At 46.6% G+C, this 19,127-nt stretch overlaps 1 protein-coding gene across 3 annotated transcripts in view; it reads right to left on the reverse strand.

Moving 5' to 3' along the window:
- The window catches only part of PIGN (phosphatidylinositol glycan anchor biosynthesis class N), an 862,819-nt gene that overhangs the window by 160,903 nt on the left and 682,789 nt on the right, over positions 1 to 19,127 (reverse strand). For all 3 annotated transcript variants that reach the window (XM_085606885.1, XM_085606886.1, XM_085606884.1), the window contains 2 exons: positions 13,026 to 13,128; positions 501 to 603 (listed from right to left, as the gene is read on the reverse strand). In XM_085606885.1, coding sequence (XP_085463011.1) covers positions 501 to 603; positions 13,026 to 13,128 — 206 coding nt within the window. The remainder of the gene's footprint in view (positions 1 to 500; positions 604 to 13,025; positions 13,129 to 19,127) is intronic.

Consider the following 19,127-nt stretch of genomic DNA (forward strand, 5'->3'; position numbering starts at 1 on the left):
CAAGGCAGAATGAAGGGAAGGACAGAGTCAAAGACAAAACTAAACAACATAGATAATTGTAAGTAAGACAATTACAAGATTCTAACAATTTGCTTTCAATTTCTTGAATATAACTTGGCTGCCTTGTTGAACCCTAAAAAGGGCTTACACTTGGAACAGACATGAAAAAATAGCTATAAAAGCATACAGTGGAACACAATTTTAAATAGTTGCATCCTAAATTCACAAACAGTATTTTTACTATTATAAATTCCACCCTAGAACATTTTGTGAATAAGGATGACGCATTTAGGAATATTTTTTGGGTGTTGGGCTGTAGCGCCATTTGTGGAGGCAATAGTGTGCAGAGAGGCAATGGCAGAAACATGCGCAGAAGGCTAATGTTTACAAACAATCACGGATTATGCATGATACACTGCAACTATTACTATTTTAGTGCAATTACTTCATTCTAACACTGGTGTCTTAACTTAGAAAAACATAAATGAAGCAGTCCTTACCTTCTGTGTCGTTGACAGTGTATCGGTTTGCGCTGCTTCTCGCTCTATGTTTATCCAAACAAACATGAGGCAGGAGAGGACGAGAGGGAACAAGGCTTCATATCTAGAGTACAATCAAGAAATGCACATATCATCTGCTGATAAATAAAAAATGAATTTAAGACAATTTTGAAAATGTTTACTTAAGTGCTTCAGGTAAGATACAGCTTGTAGATCAAAAGAACACTTTCCTGCTGATGCTAGCCTGCAAAAACCCACTACATTGTGTGTTAGATCTATGTGTCTCCAACCAGTAGCTCCTGAGCTACTAGCAGCTCTCCAGCGACCTGGGAGTAGCTTGCCTGTGTGCAAACCAGCCCATTAATATAGAAAGTTTTACTAGGTTGAATTAATATATATATACCAAAATTAAAACAGATGTATTTAAGAAGAAAATGTGTGTATTTTCAAAACTCACAAGCTGATGTTTGGGAAAAATAATTGCATTTTTTAAAATGGATTTAAAGCTACTATATGAGTTAGAGAGATTTATCCCACATATTATTACATTGGTGCTAAGGGGATGTTTCTTTGGATTTTATGTATGACCCATGTACAGTAATTTCAAATTGCCAAAGCAATATTTACATTACTGCTGGAAACTCTGCCTAATGCACTAATGTGATCACTGCTGACAATCTTGGATTCGGTGGTCCCCATTACATCACTAGTATTAGTAGCTCAGGATGATTTTCATTGAGCATAAGTAGCTCTTATTGCAGAAAAGGTTGGAGACCCCCGACCTGATCTAGGCTATCATGTTTCAGGTTTAAACCTATAATAACTGGTAAAAGTCGACCAAAAGGGAAAATGCCCTCATCAGTGTAAACATATAAATACTGATAAACACTGAACAAACACAAAATGACATTCAAAGAAAGGAAAGCAAGAGAGAATGAGTAATTTTTATTTTTTCTAAAGGGGCCAACGCAATATAATTTTACTATACAAGGTAGCCGTAAGAAAGTCTGGTCTAAGATTATTGTGCTTGAGTTTGGTTACTTACTAAAATATTGTTTCTGGTTTTTGTTTCCTCCAGTTTTGTGTGCTTGGACTAAAGGCACAGGATTTAGAAGCATGTTTTAGGTCTGATCTAATTTTTTTATACACTGTACAGAATCTGGAATATTAAAATAATATTTGATCTTTTGGTATTGTTGAATTTTCTCACTGATTGATGAAACGGCTGGATCGTCGGAATCTTGGTCAATAGGTACTATTGCATTTACCCACAGAAGCAGAATGGGTAAACAACTTTGATATATCAGCCCTCTTTTGTAACAAGAGCAAGTCAGCTATCACATCAGGTCACCTGTCAAACACCCCAGGCTTTAAACATTCAATGCAAGGTACCTGTGAAAAGAGTTCTGTCACCCTGTGTGAGAAGCTAGCTTGGTATATGGTGTATACTTATGTAAGTGGGCACCCTGCACCAATCCAGACAACCCTTAAGGTGATTTTAGTGGTCTTAAACAACCTTAGAAAGCTCTCTAAGTGGTAGCTGTTGAGATCAGCCTTCAGGCTTAGTCCAGAAGGAGTGTAAAGCAGCTTGTTTTACCAGAGCATAATCCTATTGATATAGATTAAGTGAAAAAGAACCACACAGTGTATTTATAACAATATGTATTTATTATAGAACAGTAACTAACACATAAAGATATATCCTAGCCGGAGATATACACAATGCACACAATACTTTTCAATAGAAACAGGTGAGTAGCACGGAATACACAGTGGTCGCCAGGGGGAGACCAAACCATATACTAAAACAGTGGTATGCGAACCACGACTCGAGTCAAGACTATACTCAGAAGACGTAGAAGTGCCGGGGACCCAAGGAACCACCCGCGGTAAGTAACCAGAAACCACACGGAGGCCGTGTGCAGAGTAGGATGACGGCCGGGGGCTCAATACAAGTTAATGGGTAAGTCGTGGCTGCAATTTTAAAGAAGAAGGACCCTTCCCAGTGGACCCTGAAGAAACCCAGAGGAAGACAGAAGATTGGAGAGCCACCCCACCCGTGGATACCCTAGAAACCAGGATACCTACACCAGGGAAGCCGGGTGCATAGGTGTGAAGTGGTGTTGGAAACCGCAGTCAAAATCAATGGAGGACTTCAGGAACATGCAGCTGCTGGAGAAGGTGAAAGTGTCCGGTAGACCCCGAAGGTGGATTCAAGATAAGAAGTACCTGCAATCGGAGGGGACAGAGTCTATGCCACTCAGGAGTGACCAGGAGGCACGGAAGACGAATGCCCACCGATGTCGAGTCCTGCAGGAGAGCTGACGGTGACTTTGGAGCTGGCGACGCTGTAGAAGACCAGGAGCCTTTCACGAGCTGTTCCATGCTGGCTGTCCAGAGTTGAGTGGTCAGTGTCCGTCGGGAGCACCAACAAGCCGCGGCAACTACAAACAACGTGGAAAGCGAAGAAACTGCAGGGTCGGGACCAGCAAGGTCCAGGTGACTCACCACAAGCAGGGGAGTCAGAGCAGGCCCAGAGCAATCAGGGGAGCCAGCTAAAATCAAAGAAGACACTCAAGAGGACCTACAGGCCAGAAGCACTGGAGTTGCAAGAGGCCTCGAGCAGCTCACCAAAGATGCAAGCCCACGATGCAAATGATGTGGTGAGGACAAAGATCTTGGTCACAGGAGATGTTTTAGGTTGGGGCTACTTGGAGCCCGAAGATCTTGGTGGAAGGAAGTCAACAAGCCTTTGCAACAGCAATTCAACGCTGGGCACAGGGGTTCGGTTCCTGTGGCTCCGACGAGGCATACTGGCCTCAAACTTGGTGAGAGGAAAGGGCAGGCCTCGAGGGATGTGAAGAACTACCACCTGTGTTGCTGAGCCCTTCGGAGTCCGTGGGAACCCAGGATCAGCAGACCGGTCAGAGTAGTTGCAGTGCCTACAGATGCAGGGAAGTGACAACTTCACTTCAAGAAAGATTCGTTCAGGTGTCTTGGATGTTCACAGGCCTTGGAAGGTTCTTTTATGGAGCACAAGCACGGACGTTGTAGCAGACGAGCAGGGCACAAGACCAGGAGCAGCAGGAGTCTTCCCAGTTGCAGTCTTGATGTCCAGAGCACAGTCCAGAGTGCCCAGACGGTCGAAGACATGGTGTCTTGAAATTAATCTTGTCCCACGATGAATCTAGGGACCAACCCTTAGGTAAGCTCTTAAATACGCTAAGGAAAGGGTTGGGACAATTCAGGGTTCCCTTCCAGGGGAGCGATAGGACAGTGGGGAGAATACTCCCACGTCATTTGTCCAGTTTCGCGCCAGGGCAGGAGCCAATGGCTCCCAGTGCTGGTTTGAACTGGGCTATGCAAGGGGGCACCAACTGTCCCCTTTAAGCAGACTGACTGGCGCTGGCAAGCACCACCATCCAGCCCCAATACACTAAACCCTGTATGGGAGGTAGTCACACCTCTCTGTGACAGGATACCTATCATTCTGGCTTCCCCTGCTCGAGCTTGGCTCAGCAGTACGAGGGCAGAATCGTGTCTCTGGTCAGCAGCAGCCATGTTGTACTGTCCAGGTCTAGAAGACTGGTACTGGGAGCACTGAGGGCCTTTTGGAGGAGCTTTACAGTGCATGGAATCATCCCTCCCACACCGTTTACAGTGTGAGAGGGATGTTTCCAACATGTTTGATACCAAACACGACAGGGTTAGTTACAGCCAGTTTAGAGATGGTCATCGCGTAATGACGCATGACCACTCCATATATCATAATGGCTGATGCACTTACAACCCGGAAGAATGAATTCTGAAGGTTGTAGGTGCGTCCTGCTCATGCAGGGGCTCCTTCACGCTTAGAACTGAGCACCCTGCCTTCAGGATTGAAAGGCCTGCTTTAGGGGTGACTTACAGGTTTTAAGTGCAGTAAGTGTAAGTTGTGCTAGCACCAGTTTACAAAGGCTGCACTGGCAGGCCTGTAGCTACAGTTTGAGTGGTCTCCCATGGGTGGCATAATATATGCTTAAGCCCATGGGGGCCCCCAGGTGTACCTATGCCCTGGGTACCTCAATACCATATAATAGAGACTGATAAGTCACACCGGTATCCAATCTGGGATGTACCTAAGTACTTACCATAACCAATTTAGGGGAGAAAGCACAGAGACTGGGGTCCTGGTTAGCAGGATCCCAGTCAGACTAGTTAGAAACAGCATAGGACTAGGCAAAAAGTGGGAGTAACCATAAAAGCAGATCCTACTTTCCTACACCATGCACATGGGATAGTGGTGAAAACATGACACAAGACTTTCTACAACAACATATTTCATAGCTGTGAGGAGTCCCATTGCTTTGTGTGCTACCTTGAACTAATCCTGGCTTTTTACCCAACCACAATTTACTGCTGGGGTTTTTGAGTCTAAAGATACAAAGTTAACAGCAAAATATTAAGTCCCAGAATACAATGTGATGTGTTAAAAAGTCAAGCCCGTATCTGATGGTAAACATTGCTGCATCTCGACCATCAGCAATTGCTTGAGAGAGTTTAAATCGGTCCTTCTCTGAGACCAGGGGCAGCATTTACACAACTGAATCCCACATAGTCTGTTGGTATCGGCCCAAAAGGCACCCAGTGTTCTCCAACCACAGTACTAGAATGGCAGAAAAGAAAATCCTCTTACTGAAGGTATCCAGCCTTTTGGATTCCTTGCTGTTGGAGTGGTAGTGACTGTGCTGGGATTGAGCCTAGAAATGGAAGATTGGACTACTAAGCTCTCTGAGGTGAGCTTCTAGGTGACACAACTGAGGTCCCCGGGAGTGAGGCGATGACGAATGAAAATTGTCCTGTGCACAGGAGCCCTTGTGTAGGACTTGGACTAGGCCCCCAAGGGCTTCATTTAATGTGACCAAGGGTTCTAAAGAGGCAATTTGCTGCTAAAGCACCTTTGTCAAGACGCTTGTCTTGACTGCCAATGTGGGCATCTGAAGGCCCAGGACCTCAGATGCCCTCTACACCACCAATAGGAATGAGGCATCCTCCTCCGTAGCCATGGTAGTGGGAGAGATCAGGCCAATGTCTGCTGCTGTATCCAAACCACTGGCATCCACCAGTTCCTCATACCAGTTGTCTCATGTGTCATCCAGGGTGTGATGGACACTATAAAGGTCCACAGACCCTCCCCCAATCATCACCCTCTTCTGGCCTGTCAAAAGAAAAAGGCACTGACTATGACGGCATGGTACCGGTAGGTGCTGGAATCAGGGTAGGGTGACGCTCATCCGGTATAAGGATGGGGCCTGTGCCAGGAATGACAGCAGTGGAGCTGGCACCAGGGAAGGACATGGTCATGTGGGTGGCGCCGCTCCGGATCCCGCACCGAAGAGGTCCGAATGGCGCAGAGGGCGATCCCGCCAGTGGAAAACCAGTAGCGTCCCTCCTGTACCTGTGGAGACTGAATATGCTTCAGAGGAGTAGGGCCACACAAATATGAGGTGCATAGACTCATAAAACTCCTTCAGTTTGGCTGGAGTCACCCCGGCTGTGGGAAACTCCTTGAGGCATGGAGCTGACCCTGGCAGAGGCTCCACCAGGACGCCTAGCGTGCCAACACTCTTGCAACAGGTCCGATGACTTGGATAGGTACGAAGAAGTGGAAAAGCGATTCGACTTGTTAGTTTGTTTTTTATGTGACTTACTCGACAACAGAGATCGAGATCATCACAGGTTCTTCTGAAGTCAGACGGCAAGATCGAAAGATCATTCCTTCAGTGCCTTTGAGTTCATGGCGCAGCAATCCTTGCATGTCTTGGAGTGATGGTCCCACTCCAGACACCAAAGGCAAACCAGATGCAGGTCTGTCCCAGACATCTGCTTGTGACAGAAACCACGTGGTAGGAGCCTGTTGCCTTCTAGGGAGACATCCCTAGCACACAGGAGATGAAATCTCGAAAAATACCTCGACAACAGTTGAGAAAAAAAGTCAGTCAGAAAAGACTAAAGGTAGCTGTCTTCGGATCTTCGTTGACTTGCACAGAAAGAAAATAACAGACGTCAGCTCGCTAGGGTAGTACCTATATAGGCACCACGCATGTCACACCCGTACGGATGATGCAGTCGTGTAGCTGAATCACGCCACTTACCGGCGCGCAGGCCTACTGCTCAAACATTTGCGAAACCAGTTTGAAGCCTGGCGATTATTCTTAGGTACGGAATGTGTGGCTAGAAGTCTCTATCAGATAAAGAACAATAAATGAATTCTAAGTCGGGGGATGCCTCTTCACTGCCGCCACCCTTGCTGCAACAGAGGACGGGGCCAGGACCCTAAGCCCCAGCAGCATCGCGGCCGTACATTGCCCCCCACGTCACACCCACATCACCAGCTGCACCTTTGAGGGCTCCCGCAGCGCGGGACGCGCGCTGGAGTAGCCCGGGCCGAGGGTGGGCCCGTCCTTGCCCGTCATCGCCCAGAAGAGGCTGGGCTGGGCCACCCTCCTGTCATCTTTAGCTCGAGGACTTGGGCTGTTAACTTCTAAGGTACTGTTTGGCACTTTGACCTTTATCTACCAATTGCCCCATATTTCTTTCGAGCTATACTTCGCCATATAATTTGTATCATCCCCTGCACATTTGATTTGTTGACCTACTGTCTGTTCTATTGACTGCATGGCATGGGGGAAAAGGAAAGGGATTGAGGCTGGGTTGAGAGGTGCCACAAAGAAGAGATCAAAGAAACGTCCCAGGCTCCAGGGCATGAAACTGGAAATGAAGGGGTGCATGAGGCGAATGTGCTAGAACGCATTGAGATCATCGTTGTTGACTGTGCGAGGTTGCTTACGTCACCTGCTCCAGCTATTGACACCTTCACCCCTGAAACCACCATTAAGCCTTTCCACTTACACACCTCTATTTGGTCCATCAACACAGGGTATGGGAACATACCAACTTTATTTAAGAAAGTGGCTAACAAAACACAGCCAACGCCTGTTCCAATGCCAGTTCCAGAAGCACTAAAAGAGTGCTCTTGTAGCCTTCTGTATCCTTCAAGTGAAGTGTGCCCCTCTGATAGTGTTACATTAGTCGACTTCCCCTTGAGTAATCGTTTTGCCCCTCTCGCAGAAAAACTGTCCACAAACGATGTAAATAGTGACCCGGAGTATACAAGTATAATTGACAATGGGCTAAATACGAACTCCTTTCAGGAAGAAAGGGAGGCTGCCAACAAATTAACACCCTCTAACTTAGATCTCCAGAGGGAAATAGCAGCCCTAAAAGGTTCTATTGAGACTTTGACGATCTTAGTGTCAAAAAACTACCACAAACTAGAAGAATGTACCAGTGTCCACCTCACTTAATCATGCTAACTCGAGGACGGGGCCTGTATCTTCCCCTTGCAAGTAATCCGACCATAATGCTCTGATTATGAACACTGCCCTCCAGGTCGGCCCACTTGATTGCAACGATAGGGCACCTGATACCCCACTATCTGCCCATCGCAGGTACCAGGAGGATGAAGGGGGGAAACAGGGGTGCACCACGGGACCTAGCTGGTCATGGGATGCTGACAAAGCAAGCGTCTCAGAGATTGAATAGAAGTTGCAGTAGGGTGTCTTTAACCCCCCAACTATCCCAACTACCTCACCCTATGCACATCGCTCCCCTGCCTACACCTATTTTATTTGACCAAAATCTCCAAGGTCGACAATAACAGCTCCAAATATGAGAATGGTGAATCCCTTAAAAACAAAGCTATACATTGGCTAAGGCACACCAGGGGTTGTAGATCTATAATAAGGGATGACATTGTTCAGGCAAAAAGATGTGTCCTTAAACACAGCTCAGCTGATGCAATAGAGCTTATTTTAGTTAGTGAACATCTGTTGCATGATCTAGTTGCCCTGGAAGCTAGAACCTATCCACCACCTTCTAGAAACATCCAGCTGAAGCTAAACATCCCTTCTACAACCGAACAAGCTAAAGCTGACCTTCAGCCCCCTGGGAATTCACCTATTTCAACTTTATCTCAGAATGATTGACTACTTCTATCTTCTGCTAAGGATCCCATGTGCATCTCTAGTATAGATTCTGAGCGCATTTCCCCCGTAACGCACATTCACCAAGAGGGTCCCCTTCAAGAGCTTGATAGCAAGTTTTCAAACCTACAGTCGGCTTTAGATATAGCCATAATGCCAGTGATGAGCGATCACCTGCATGCCAGTGGTTCAGATATACTTAGCTATTCTCCAATAAAGCCGATTCATCCAATTGCCCCACCATCTACCAAGGCTCACTTCCCAATAACTAAAGGCAGGACGTTGAAAATAGTGTTGTGGAATGTGGCGGGCATAAGGGGGATACTCGATTGCCCCCACTGGCTCGAGTTTATCAACCAACACAAAAGCTGCTTATTGCAGGAAACATGGAGCCTGCCCCCCCACGTTCATCCCTGGGTTCATGACTTCTTATAGACAGGCGATTCCATCTAAACATGGCCGGCCGTCAGGTGGGTTGCTTATTCTAATTAATATCACATTAAACTGAGATATTAAGGAGATGGTAACCAATAGCTCAGATATCCGAGGGATTCGGCTAAATAGTGGTAAGGGCAAGCTCACTGATATTTAAAATGTGTACGCCAGAAGTACTAGAGGAGGTAGCTCTCCAACTCTCCATGCCCTGGGCAACTTATTGGAAGCTAGGCATGACGGCCACCCCCTTATAGGCGGTGGTGACCTTAATGTTGCATATGAGCCACTCGACTGGGTTAAGTCCTATGATGTGAGTGAGGAGGATAAAGTGCGGATGGTACCGCCTCTGGAGCTCACTCCTATTAAAAAATGGTTGCAAGCAGCAATGCAGCTGAATGCTATATCCTTGGAACACAGGCTAAGGGACACCAATCGGAGAACCAGCTACGATAAAGGAGGGGGGATGACCTTTAGTGGACCGAATGGGGCGAGTAGGATTGACTACCTACTTGTCGATCTCACCCTATGGCCTTTAGTACGGGACATGGTCATTATCCCGTCCTGTGATAGCGACCATAATCCCCTTTGCCTGACTGTCGAACATCCATGGGGCGAAAAGGGGAGGGTCTCTCCTATCCCACTGAGCACTAAGGTGGTATACTAATGACAAACGCCAGCTCAAATGGCCCGCTATTATGGCAGACGAACCTAAGATTAAATTAATCAAAAATGATCTAGAAAAGCATTTGGAGATTCTGTCAATAGCGACCGATAAACCGACCACACAGATTAGCTGCAGCATCCTTCATAGGGACTTCTTCTACCATCTGGTCAGATCTTTTTATGTTCACGTTCATAAGACTAGGCCAAAGCAGGGAAGATCATTAGAAAAAAAATTTGTGGTTGAACAAGGAGTGTAGGGTGTTGAGAGGGAGACTGTCTGTAACCATCAGAAATAGGGATGCACCCAGGATACCTGAAGTCAGGAAGGAAATAAACAGGCACAAGCTAAAGTCAAGAGAGAATGGGACGAAAGGAAATGGGAAGATCTTGGGGAGGCCATCCTGCATCCAGATAGCAGGATGTTTTGGTCCCTTTTGTCCAAGTGCAATTTTGAAAGATCGCCCTCTTTGGCCAACAAAATCCCAGCTGCAAAGTGGCATAAACATTTTAGTGATCTGTATTCCATTATCAACACTCATGACAGACCCCAGATGTTTCATGACATAGGTCACCCAGTATGTAACCTCTCATTTACTAGAGAGGAAATCCTGTCTTCCTTGGATGCAATTATAACTTGCGAAAGCCCCAGGCCCGGATGGCATCCCTGGCGACCTCTTTCGCGCAGACAGGGACAACTGGGCAATATATTTCACGACATTGGCCAATGACATAGCTGGCGGAGGGAGGATCCCAGACTCGTGGAAAGGGTATGAAGTAATACCCATTTTTAAGAAAGGGTATAGGTCGAAGCCCTCCAACTTCCGTCCGATCAGCCTGAGGCATTGTGGCCAAAAGGTCTTCTGCCGTTCTCTCTTAGTTAAGATCCAGGACTGGATGGATGAGAATGACATCCTCTCTCCATTCCAAGCGGGTTTTCAGTGGAAGATCGGCACTATCGATCAAGTAGTTCGTCTTGTTACGCTGTATTGAAAGGTAGTTGTGTTGGGCAAGGGTAGTCTATACCTTGCCTTTATAGATTCAAAAATAGCCTTCGACCTCGTGCCCAGGGATTTACTTTGGCGGGTGCTTAGGGATATGGGTATGCCCCTAGCAATCCTGAAACTTCTACCAGGTTGCACGAAGAAAATTTTGCCTGTGTGAGATGGGGAAACCAGGGGCAAACCACCGAGCCTATTAAGATCCAGCAGGGGTCCGTCAGGGATGTGTTTTAGCCCCAACCCTTTTCTCTGTTTGTTAATCAAGTAGCTGATCTCTTGTGCTCCATTCCAGCTGATGCTCTGTCTTTGGCAAACCATAAAATCTTCACACTACTATTCGTTGATGATACCCTCCTGGTTTCCAAAACCCCCATAGGCCTATAAAAACTATTGAATCAATTTAAGGCTTTTTGTGATGAGAGGTGCTTGGTTATTAACACCACTAAAACCAAGCTAATGATGCTGAACCCTCACAAATCCTTCAAGGGAAATTTGTTACTGGACAATGTTCCGCTCGAGATGGTCATCTCATTAGACTATTTGGGTATCAAGTTGTCTGAGGCAAAGGCTTGGAAGAACCATCTAGACAAGGCATCTTTGAAACTCTCCCAGCTAACTGGGGCTCTGAGGCGGGAGCATCGCCTATCATATACCAAGCCAGTAGCACCTGCTCTTAAATTGTACAGCTGTAAGGCTGTGAGCAATGCTCTATATGGGGCAGAGTTGTGGGGCACAGTAATTGCAAATGATCTCTCAGGACTGGAAAACAAGTTCCTTAGGAACATGGTATCCCTTCCCCAAAGCACTCCTCTCCTTCCTCTTAAACTTGATCTGGGCATTAAGTCTATTAATGATCTTGCGAGGCTTCGCCCACTGCTGTTTTGGCACTGATTGGTCACCACTCCTGATCTGACACCATATGCTGCAGCTTTTACCGAGGTCTCTGTTTTGGATACTACCAAAATGATTGGCTAGATCAAACATGTAGATACTCTTCGGTCAAGCATTGACTTGCCAAAACAGGTTACTGGTCGTTCACTATCCTATTCCAGAGGCCAAGTAAAGCTAATGTACTGGGTATGGGTTAAGCAGAACAATTTTCTGAAAAGCCAACATGGCAGCCTAACAGATGCTTTCATTGACTTGAAAACCAATTGTCATTTAGAAAGCTATTTTTATATCATCAAGGTGCCAGCGAACAGGAAATTGTATACACAGTTCAGGCACGGTAATTTACCAATCAACACCTTTACCAACTCCTGGCTGATAAATAAATCTCAACCTAAGGGTTGTCCTTCCTGTTCATGCCCACATTAATCAATAGGCCATGTCTTTTTTGCCTGCACAGCCTATGCAAAACCAAGGAGCAAGTGGTTAGCTCCTGTGTGCAGTCAATTAGGGACATGAAACTCTAAAGATGCCTTGCGCCTGTGCCACTGCGAAATTCCTAGGCCACTTTTGGGCGATTGGAAGGAGGGCGCTGCTAACACCGTTGTCTGGCCTTGCTTGACAAAATGGAAACTGTAATGACCAGACAAGTGAGGTTTTATTCCCAATGTTTTTATTTTAATATTGTAAATAGCTATTTTTATGGCAATATTTTATGTATTTTAATCTTGTCAATTGTTGATCTAGAGTAAGGGCACTACCAAGGGATAAGGGGCAATTATGTTTTGTTGTTTTATGTTTAGGCTATAAATTTGGTAATAGTTCTATATAATATTTGTTAATGCACTAGCACTTTATTCTTGTGGCCCTATTGCCCCGCCTTGTATTGCCAGAGACAACTCAACTATGAACTATTTGGGAATTGTGACACCCATGCCTTTTTTCACGTTGGCTTATTATGTTAACCAGAGCCCTTTTTTATCTTTCAATTGCCCATTTGCCTTTTGAATGCTCTTTTTAGCTTAAAATGTCTTAATCATGACTTGTGTGGCTGTAGCCATTATGGTTTTTATTAATCGAAATAAAGAGAATTTGATTGATTGGATTCTAAGTCAAAATGAATATTTTGTGTTTATTGCTAGATCAGGGTATATTATTTCAATGTAAACCATACATCATGTATGTAACCAAATTCTTTCAAATTAATTTACACTTTCACTATTAAACCTAGAGTAAAGGTGTGTCTAAAATATAAATAGTTATTCACTTCACTACATGTAGCACATTTCTTACGTCAATGCAAACATCAATTTTAGAAGCAATGTACTAATGAACCCAAAACGTTATAGCACACACATCCTAGGAACCCTGTAATTTGTAGATGGCGGTGTACTGATTCTTTATTGAATGCTTTTCTGCACAAGTTTCAGGGTACTGTAACCTTGCATTCCTTGACTGTACTTCCCAGGAGGAAATGCAAGGAGGCAAGTGCACATAACAAGTAAATGAAAAATTACCCTGTGCTGAGAAGTAGGTAGGATGACATCAAGGAAAGAGCAATGCTGAGAAGTCGCTGGAAAAGCAGTGTGGGGCTCAGGAGAGGAACCACCATGGAGGAGCCTGAAACAGAAATGGAAGAGAACATCAGAGATCAATACAGAAATCATGAAAAATGTCAAACCCTAACCCTATCTGCTCTGTCAGAGAGCAGCAAGTAATTTAGTTTATTCTGCATCCAAATACTATTACAGACCTTACTCTGTAATTGCCTTCCAAATCTAGGCTTATTGTATTATCTTTCCCTGGGAATTGCTTTGTATTCAGGCAGCTATGTTAAGAGACATGGTAGGTTTAAAATTGACTATAGCTCCATTACCACACAGCACCCTTAGCCCATAGTCTTTACCAAGCAGATAAGAACCACGCAAACCATTTTTAGGTACCATGCAACACGAGACTTAAACCCACAGGTAAGTTATTTATGTACACTTATATATATAGTGGCAGTCGCCACTGGATAATTACAGTTGGGTCTGTGTTTCCATAGAAAATGCATTTCTTTGTGTTGCTAATAACTTTGGCACCATTTGACGAATCTTCACAAAACTTTCCGTAAAGGTGCTCACCTTTCCCTAGTTTCTGCATGTAAAGTGTTGGAGCCTTCTGTCAAGAGGTAGGAGAGAAAAATTGGGATCCCAAAACACAAAATCCCTATGCATTTTCCATACACTTCTTTAAGAAGCTCTACTGCAAAAACTGCTAAACAGAATCACAGCAAGGCTGGCAGAAAGCTAGATCTTGGTGCATAGATTGTGCTTTTTGTGTTTTGGTGTAAATCCATTCAGTAGTTTTCGAAAAAAAAGGTACAAAAATATTTGCATATCTGGATGGTTGGGTCCGCAAGAGTCTAACTGGAGTGCCTATTTAAAAACAGGGCATTTTGACTGGCCCAGGGAGCTTTTTTCCCTTGTGCCATCACGTTCCAGCGGGAGTCAGACTCCTACAGGAGCAAGCGGTCTGATTGGCTGCCAGCAACATAAGAAAAATGTCCCCTTTCCTGAAGTGAAAATAAATAATAATATTATAGGGAAGCAGGGTAAGGATACCCTGCCCACTAGGCCCGTGGAAGGGGGGGGGGGGGGGGGGGGGGGGCGGACAGAGTGACACATCCAGGCCCAATTTTTTTAAAAACATTTAATGATTTTCCTGCGATCCCGGACTGCAGCAGGATCACAGCAAGAACATTAAAAAAAACATGCTGCCAGCCATTTTTATTTAAGTATATGGAGAGAAGGAACATGAGCCATTTGTGGACCTGGGGACCCCGTCCCCCCGAGACCCAATCTATTTAATAGGGGAGGGGCATACAGCACCTCTCCTCGAGCAGTTTGCGGCCCCGGGGACCCCATCCCCCAGGGCCCAAAGTCTTGATCAAGTGGAGGAGGGCATGCAGTCCCCTCCCGCCCTGGAGCTGTCACTTAAAACAAAGGGGAAGTGGGCCGCCCATGCCCCCCCCCGAAACTTGGCCATGGTGCCCCATCCCCTAGGACAGCTCACTTTCGGTGTCCTCGGGAATCCACTCCAGGGAGACAGTAGTTTCCCTGCCCATACCGGCACGGGCAGGGAAGCGTGTTTCCTACTGCCTGGTGGAAGTATTTTCAAACGTCTCGCCAAACGGGAGAAAACACAATCTTCGCTGGAGATTTACAAATGCTTTTGCAGGCTGGGAGAAGACTGTAGATCTGTTCCCTTGCACGCACTACTGCATAAATAGCTGCTCCCTCTGGGTGGAAGCAATGCCGGCTCCCGCACCATGTGAGGAGCAGGATGGGCCTCGGGGCCATTGGGCTCCCCGCGACCCCCAACATGCGGGCACCCAACTATATTAAAGGCAAGACGAAGGGGTCACCCCTCTCCCCTTTAAAATAAATATGGCCCTGGGGGATGGGGTGCTCAGGGCCTAAGGAGGCTTGTGAAGAGGGGCTACGCCGCTAATCAAGCACATGTCCATAGGTTAGAACCTGGTGCACACAGTCTTCTATCTTATATAAAAATTGTCATGCTAAGAGGAACCTGTCAAAATACTCAAGGTTGAATAAAATACTTAGTATCTACTATGTGGAATCTTTGCCCTGTTGAATAGTTTTTTCGTAAAACAAAAAACATGTGTTGAACATAGTGGACAGAAGTCGTCAATTGTCACTGCACACACAGTTACTCCTGAGTACAAAGATTTATAATGAGTCTAATACAGGGGTCTCCAACCTTTTCTGCAGTGAGAGCTACTTCTGCTCAAGGAAAGTCTTCCTGAGCTACTAGAAACTTTTATAACTGTTAAATAGTGACTACAGTACAGTATGACCACCCTACGCAGGATTATCAGTAGTTACAACCCAAGTATTCCAGGTGTGGTTACCAGCAGAAATACTGTTAAATCGTTCATTAATAGAAAATGCTCCCACCTGACTTAAGAAGTAACAACCAAATCTTGACATGCCCTACTGCACAAAGGACATACGTACAGCAGTCGGTCTCCACAGCTCAGCTTGAATTATCATTCATTTGTTTCTGAAAATGCACACTTTTGTATCAGATACTACTTTCCACTGTGGGCAATCAAACTCAATATTCCAGAATTAAATCCAGAGACTGTATATCAGTTATGACCATTATTGTGCCAGGAATAGGTAAATGTAGGCCAGTCATGCTCCTAGTATGTCAATGATGGCTGCTAGTATACCACAACTAGACCAAAAATACCCAAAATAGTAAAGTGTGACCATTTATATGCCATTGCCACTAATATGCCACGAACCGGCCCAATTCTGTCAGAGATAACATCCTTATGATGGGGGCTAGCATACACATTTGGTGGTCCTTGACACCAGGGGTAGCTTTCAGGAAGCAATAGTGTTTAATGTGGATGCACATAAATGCTGATAAGCCTCTTAATTTTCTATGGTCTGGATCAGGCCCTCTTCTCCTCAGGTCTTTTGCTGATCATGCACCCAACTGACACATTTTCACTCTGACTCCGGCAGTCCCGCAATTTGGTGGGTCATCACTGATTACTGCTCAGGGTACTACTGCTGTACTTCTTTTCCACTGTTCACACACATGTTGTGATTGATAAAGCAGGGACTACAACATGCCAATCTCCTTGTGGCTTAGTTATATTGAGATCAGGTACTGACTGAATATAGTGATAGTATGCGTTTCTGCCCTAGGTTTGGCTGGCCGTCACTCCAAGGGTCTTGAGATGAGCAGTCCTGCCTTCTTTAATAGGCACCTAATCTCTGAATTTGATACTGGGCTTTACTTCTCTTCTGAGAGCTACTTTGAAGGTACTGGCGAGCTACCAGTAGCTCCCGAGTTACTTGTTGGTGATCCCTGGTCTAATACCTCTACACACCTGTGATACACTAGGAGCACATGTGTTTTGTAAACACTTACATCCATTAGCTGGATACAGGCTGTACAAAATTAGGTAGAGAAGTAATATGGTAGATACCCACCACTATGTAAACTATGAAACAAACTAACATGATGTCATCAGTGATGTCATAAATGATACCGTAGAACATGCCATGAAGGATGTTGGTGTTTTCAGTGAATTTCTAGTGTTTTATGTACGTAAAGTAATATTTTGTTATCATACGTAAAGCCAACTGCTCCCATGCATGACGTTTGGTTGTGCGCAGCGGCGGGGGGTATGACCAGACCCTAAGGCGCTTCCCCACAGAGGCAGGGAAATCCAAGCCGCGCACATCCTTAGGTCGTGCGTGCTTGGGCTTGGCCGCAGGACATGGCTGGCTGCATCCAAATCCCACACCCCGCAGGCAGCCAAACCCATCCTGTAGACTGCCTCCTGCTGTGCACAGCAGGGGGCTGAATTCAGTGCCTGCCAACCCTACACGGCTCAGGGCCATTGGCGCGTGCGGAATAGGGTTGACTTTCGGGCTGCGGGGACCTCAATCCCGAAAGCATTTTTTTTACGGGGAGGGGGGCGCATGACCCAGGGGCCAAATTAAATTTATAAAAAATAGGGTGAGGCACGGTGGCCCTCCTCCCTGAGCCAGAAGGGGCCCTATCCTCTAAGGCCTTTAAGGGCAGGAGGCACACAGCCCACCTCCCCGAGTCAATAGTAGCCCCCTGGATACCATCCCTTGGGACCAATCCATATATGTTAGAGGGAGTGGGTGCATGGCCCATTCCCCAAGCCAATAGTAGCCCGGGACCCCATCCCAATGGCAAAAACATATATATAAAGGGGAGGGGGTGCCTGACCCCCTTCATAAGCCTAAATAGGCATCGGGACACCATCCACAGGACTAAATTGTATTAAAAAGGAAAGGTGAGGCACGTGCCCCCCTCCTGAGCCTATTTTGGATCCGGGGACACCATCCCCTGGGGCTTCTCTAAATTATAGATGGGTGCCCCAGTGCACACCTGGTGCACCCACCAAGCAACGCTTTTACCAATGGGAGTAGGCTTGCATCCCTCAGGGCCAAATGCAATTAAAAAGGGGAGGGGGCCACAGGGCTCGTTCCTCGAACCTTATTATGCCCCGGGCCCCATCCCTCTGGACCAAATCAAACTAAACATAGGGGAGGGGGGCACACAGCCTCTGATCTCTTTGCAGTGATAGGCGACGGAGACCCCATCCTCTGGGGCTGCATGCAATAAAAAAAAAGGGAAGGGGGGTCACTTGCCACCCGCCCCTTCTTATAGCCTCATTAGGCCCCAGGTACTCTGTCCCCAGGACCAAATGCAATAAAGGGGAGGGGGCCATGCAACCCCCTTACGAACCTTCATAGGAACCGGAGGACCACATCTTTCAGGGCCAAATTAGCTTCAAAAAGGGGAGGGGGCTGTGCTTCCCCCAAGCCAAGCCTTCCTGGGTCCCTGCATGGAGTGGGAGCTGCCACAGCTATTGCCCAGAGGGAGCAATACTGTCCAGATGGGAGCAATATCTGTTCCAGCAGGTGGGAGCATGTTTAAATCTATCACTGGCTGGGAGCAGACTTTCCTCCCCTGCCCACGCTGCTGGGAGGTCACACAGACCCACTGCCCTAGCCTGGGGGACCTCATATCCCCCAGGGCTCTCATTTAAAAAAAAGGGAGGGAAGCTGTGCGGCCCCCCTCTCTGAGCCGTTATTGGCCCCATGGGGCCCTCATCCCCCAGGGCCCTCATGACTTAAAGGTGGGTGCCCTGGTGTCCCCCCAGGGCATCCACCATATACTCGTTGGGGCCACAGTGGTAGACCCAAGGCTTCCGCTGCCCCAGCCGTATCCCCACATGCTGCGGGAGACTGCATTGCTCCCACCGGGAGGGAGCAGCTACTAATGCTGCTCCCTCCAGGGCGAGCAATATTTGGATCTGTTTCTCTGCCTGCATCAGTGCAGGTAGGGAAACAGATCAAAAGTCCTCTCCTAGTGGGCGGGAGCATTTTTAAAGCACCTGCCCGCTGGGAGCGGACATGGTTTTTCCTCCCTTCAAGTAATCAGCCCCAGAGATGGGCTCCTCGGGGCTTTAAATGGCTCGGAAGGAGGGCCCTCCAAATTTTAAGCTATTTAGGCCCCAGGGATGAGGTCCCCGGGCCTCTGGAGACTCGGGGAGAAGGAGAAGGACAGCACAGACCCCATTCCCTTTTTTATGATTTTGGCCCAGGAGGTGGGCTCCCCAGAGCATTTATTGGCTGGCCATGCCACAAGGCCCGCTCCCTTATTAAATATGGCCCGAGGGTGGGCTCTCCGGGGCTTACAGTTAATGAATGCGGACTGATCGCCATTTTATTTTTTAACCAATCCCTCTTGAGTCTAGCTGGATCGCGGCAATCTTTGCCAATTTTACTTTGATTTTGGCTCCCGTGGGGGAGTCCCTCTGTGCCCCTCCTAATGGGGCCTAGGGGGTCAGAGTAGCCCTACCCTGCCCTTTATATTATTTTTCTTTTTTTACTTCAGGAGACCCCGGTCTCATAATGGCTGCCAGCAAAATTTTTCTCATATTGCTGGCAGCAAATCGGAGCGCTCTTCTCCCATGGGGGTCCGACTTACGCGGGAGCAAGATTGCCCAGGGGAAATAAAGCTCCCTTAGCCAATCACAATGCTCCATTTTT

This window comes from Triturus cristatus, chromosome 5_2 (genome assembly GCF_964204655.1).
Source record: "Triturus cristatus chromosome 5_2, aTriCri1.1, whole genome shotgun sequence".
Classification (NCBI taxonomy): Eukaryota; Metazoa; Chordata; class Amphibia; order Caudata; family Salamandridae; genus Triturus; species Triturus cristatus.